General features: G+C 32.5%; 1 protein-coding gene across 1 annotated transcript in view; it reads left to right on the top strand.

Annotated features, from left to right (window-relative positions):
• The window catches only part of LOC108765317 (Golgi resident protein GCP60), a 5,182-nt gene extending 4,298 nt beyond the window's left edge, over positions 1-884 (top strand). Inside the window, exons 3-4 of the mRNA XM_018513983.1 lie at positions 305-364; positions 483-884. Coding sequence (XP_018369485.1) covers positions 305-364; positions 483-590 — 168 coding nt within the window. The 3' untranslated portion in view covers positions 591-884. The remainder of the gene's footprint in view (positions 1-304; positions 365-482) is intronic.
• Positions 885-3,423: the final 2,539 nt, after the last annotated feature.

Raw genomic sequence — 3,423 nt, 5'->3', positions numbered from 1 at the left:
TACTGCAATTTAAAAAACAGATTCTTAAAGCTGAAACTTTGCTCTAGCGAATGATATAATTGTAACGAAAATTTCGCAACAAATGAAAAACTTTTGCAACATTTTTTTAAATACGAAGAAACTTTCCCCGACCTAATATAAAAATTGGATGTATATATATATATATATATATATATATATATATTTACTCTGAAATATTTAAACATTAAGATCCGCTTTGACCAAAAATAGGCTTTATATCTCTTAATTGATTAAATTATACAAGTTTTGTATTAATGTATTCTTTCGTATATACTATTTACAGATATATAGGAGAGACTCTCAAGAGGAAATTTACGCTGGAAGTCATCAATATCCGGGCGAGGTAAAAGCATAATAAAATTTTGTATGATATATTTAATTGTGTGTGTATATATATATGTATATATATGTATATGTTTCGCAAAAGATAATTATTTATGGTCGTTATGTTCTGCTTACAGGGGGTATATCTTCTAAAATTCGACAACTCATATTCGCTTTGGCGGAGTAAAACGCTTTATTACCGAGTATACTACACACGACAGGGTTTCACGAAGAATAATAATTAATCTTTATGTTGCATATCGAAACGAGATGTATAACAAGTGTATGTTGTTTCTTGAACGTTAGTCTTACAATTAGTATTATCGTCTACTGATAACGATAGTCCAACTGAATAAAGAATCCTATTTGTCCCTATTTTATTTGGTTCGCGCGAAAGCAACAAACCTATTCATATGTAAAGAAAATATCTTTATTATATGTATAGTTAAGTACGGACATGACAAGTTTCAAAAGTGGCACATAAAGTGGCAAAAGTATATGCGCGAGAAGGAAACGAATTCTAAACTTTTCTCGAGAAGCAAAAAACTTCCAAGTGTATCGTAAATTAACGATTGACAATGATTCTTCTACGTGCATAATATTGCGCAATTCTATGGCATTTCTTGCGCTATTCTTTGACGCAGGCTTTAAATTTTTAATAATTCGTATCGGCGCTCAAATCTTTATATATCTATACACATAAAACGATGTTCTCCGTTTTAGAGCGAAGAATTAAGTGTACTCACACGCATGTTGTATATCTGTTCTATGTGAATATTGGCTTGTAAAGTATTTTTTGCGACTTGATATTGTACAGACTTTATCACTTAGTGTTCGCTGTCATGGCTTTTATTAAAATTATTTTTTTTTAAATACAACAACAATGCACTGCGCATTTCTTGTTTTATTTGTAACATAACAACGGAGGTTGCCCCTTCATTTTCATTTTTTCATAACGTTTATTATTCTACATAGCCATGTTATTTTTACAGCAATCTCGTGCGATTTATATTATCCATATTGATAATAATAGTAGTAATAATAATAATAATAATAATGACAATAGTATATCCTGTAACACATCCAATCATGGTGGAAGTAATACTAATGCATCCAACTACAGACGATTTACACTAACCGGTATGAACGCATGATTCTGCTCTTAGCGTATTCCCATTTTATTCACGTGTTTATCTTTGGCCTATAAAGATATTTAATTAGAAGAGCACTTTTTTAAGACGGCATAAGTTTTGTATCGTTAATTAAGTTAATTTGTTTGAAGACTGAGACAAAGAGGGTGAAATCGATTCTGTTATTCGTGCTCTGAAAGTACAAATAGATTGTCCGCGAAAGATTAAGTAAGCGTTCATTAAATAATGGACTTACTCATGACTCGTTATATTTGCGAGCTAGATAAGTGTACATATTCGTATAACGACTTGCTCGACAAAGCGTACTTCCTTGATGTGCACCGAATTCTACTCTCTAAACATCAAGTACTTTGCGCTTTACTAAAAAAATACGGCTTCGTTGTATGAACATCCTTAGTAAGAAAGCTATTCGATATCTTTTTCCTATTTTTCCTCTCGATTCATCTATCTCTAGGTCGCATTGGAGCAGAGCATGTTTTTTCTCAAGTACGCGGATCTTATTTTTCCAAGCTTAGATCAAACGTGCCGCGGTATCGCGCGTCTGAGACAAAGAAAATTTTTTAACGACTCATTCGTGTACTTACACTTTATACGATGTGATCACTACGCTGTAACCGTGATATGGCAGTTGACGAATCCCAAAGCTTTACGTCTAAAGTTTGCGCCAAACTGTGAGCGATTCGTGATTCGAAACAGTTCAAAATTCACAGACTTGTATTTGTATTAGAACGTGCGAATGAATATATTTGTCGAGTTTGCATTCATCGTTTACTATTCGTACAATTTGCTAGCGCGCGAAGCAGTTTTTTTTATGAAATCAAAGGACGCGAATCGCCACGAATCGCGCATAATATCGTGCAAGTTTAACGGGGCTTTTGCTTGAATTGGGTTGAAAAAGATCAATTTTTTGCATTTTCTTAAAGCTTAACGTTTCAAGAATGCTCAGTTCAAATATTATGGCAATATTCGCAAAACTAACAAAGTTACAAGGTCTTAAAGCATGGGGAGGTAGAAAATAATTCCCGGGTGTTTTGGCCTAACAGGCACAGACAAATCTTAGCCCCTTCCTGGAGCAAGCTGGGGACTTTCTATACTAAAAACGGATAGGCTGATGCTATAGTTTTATACCATGACGAAAATGAGAAGTTTCATAAACGTTTGTTTAATGTTTATGAAACTTCTCATTTTCGTCAGGGTATAAAACTGCAGCATCAGCCTATCCGTTTTGAAGATATTTTATCTGAAACAAAAAATCAAAAAACTTGTTATAAAGAATACTTTTTCTACGCCCTACGGAATGAACCTCGATAAAACTACTTCTAATTACAGCTTAGCGAACACAGAGTACGTGTATTTTTTAACTTTCTTTTTATCTTTGAAGGCACTTAAACTGGTGAACATGACATCTTATGTGCTTACCAGTTTAATAAAATTTTCCCGCCCGGAAGCGGAGCATATATTTCATATATTAACAATATAATAAATAAATTTTTTTTAATAAAAGTCATAAGTGTACATAAATATGTAATAAGCTCTGCAAATTAAAAAAAAATTGACGAAGAACTTTCGCCAGAAAGAATTTTTAACATCACCCAATTTTCGGCCCAATTCAAACGAAAATCCCGTTAATAACAATGATACATTCCTATTTTTAAATGATACAAAGTCATTCATTTCAAAAAGTTCATCCATTATTCAATCTGAACGTGATAATAAACATTGTAATTTCTGGATATTCGATACATGGAAAAATCAGGGATGGGAAGTAACTCGTTACTTGTAACGAAGTTACAGTTAGAGTTACTTTTTTTCGGTAACTGTAACTTAACTTCGTTACTTTCTTTCCATCTGTAATTATAACTTAACTTAGTTACATCTTTTAAGTAACTAGTAACTAATTTAATAGTTACTTTCATAGTTATTTTAT

Source organism: Trachymyrmex cornetzi, unplaced genomic scaffold (assembly GCF_001594075.2).
Source record: "Trachymyrmex cornetzi isolate Tcor2-1 unplaced genomic scaffold, Tcor1.1 scaffold482, whole genome shotgun sequence".
NCBI classification, from domain to species: domain Eukaryota; kingdom Metazoa; phylum Arthropoda; class Insecta; order Hymenoptera; family Formicidae; genus Trachymyrmex; species Trachymyrmex cornetzi.
This window is presented reverse-complemented; position numbering and strand designations above follow the sequence as displayed.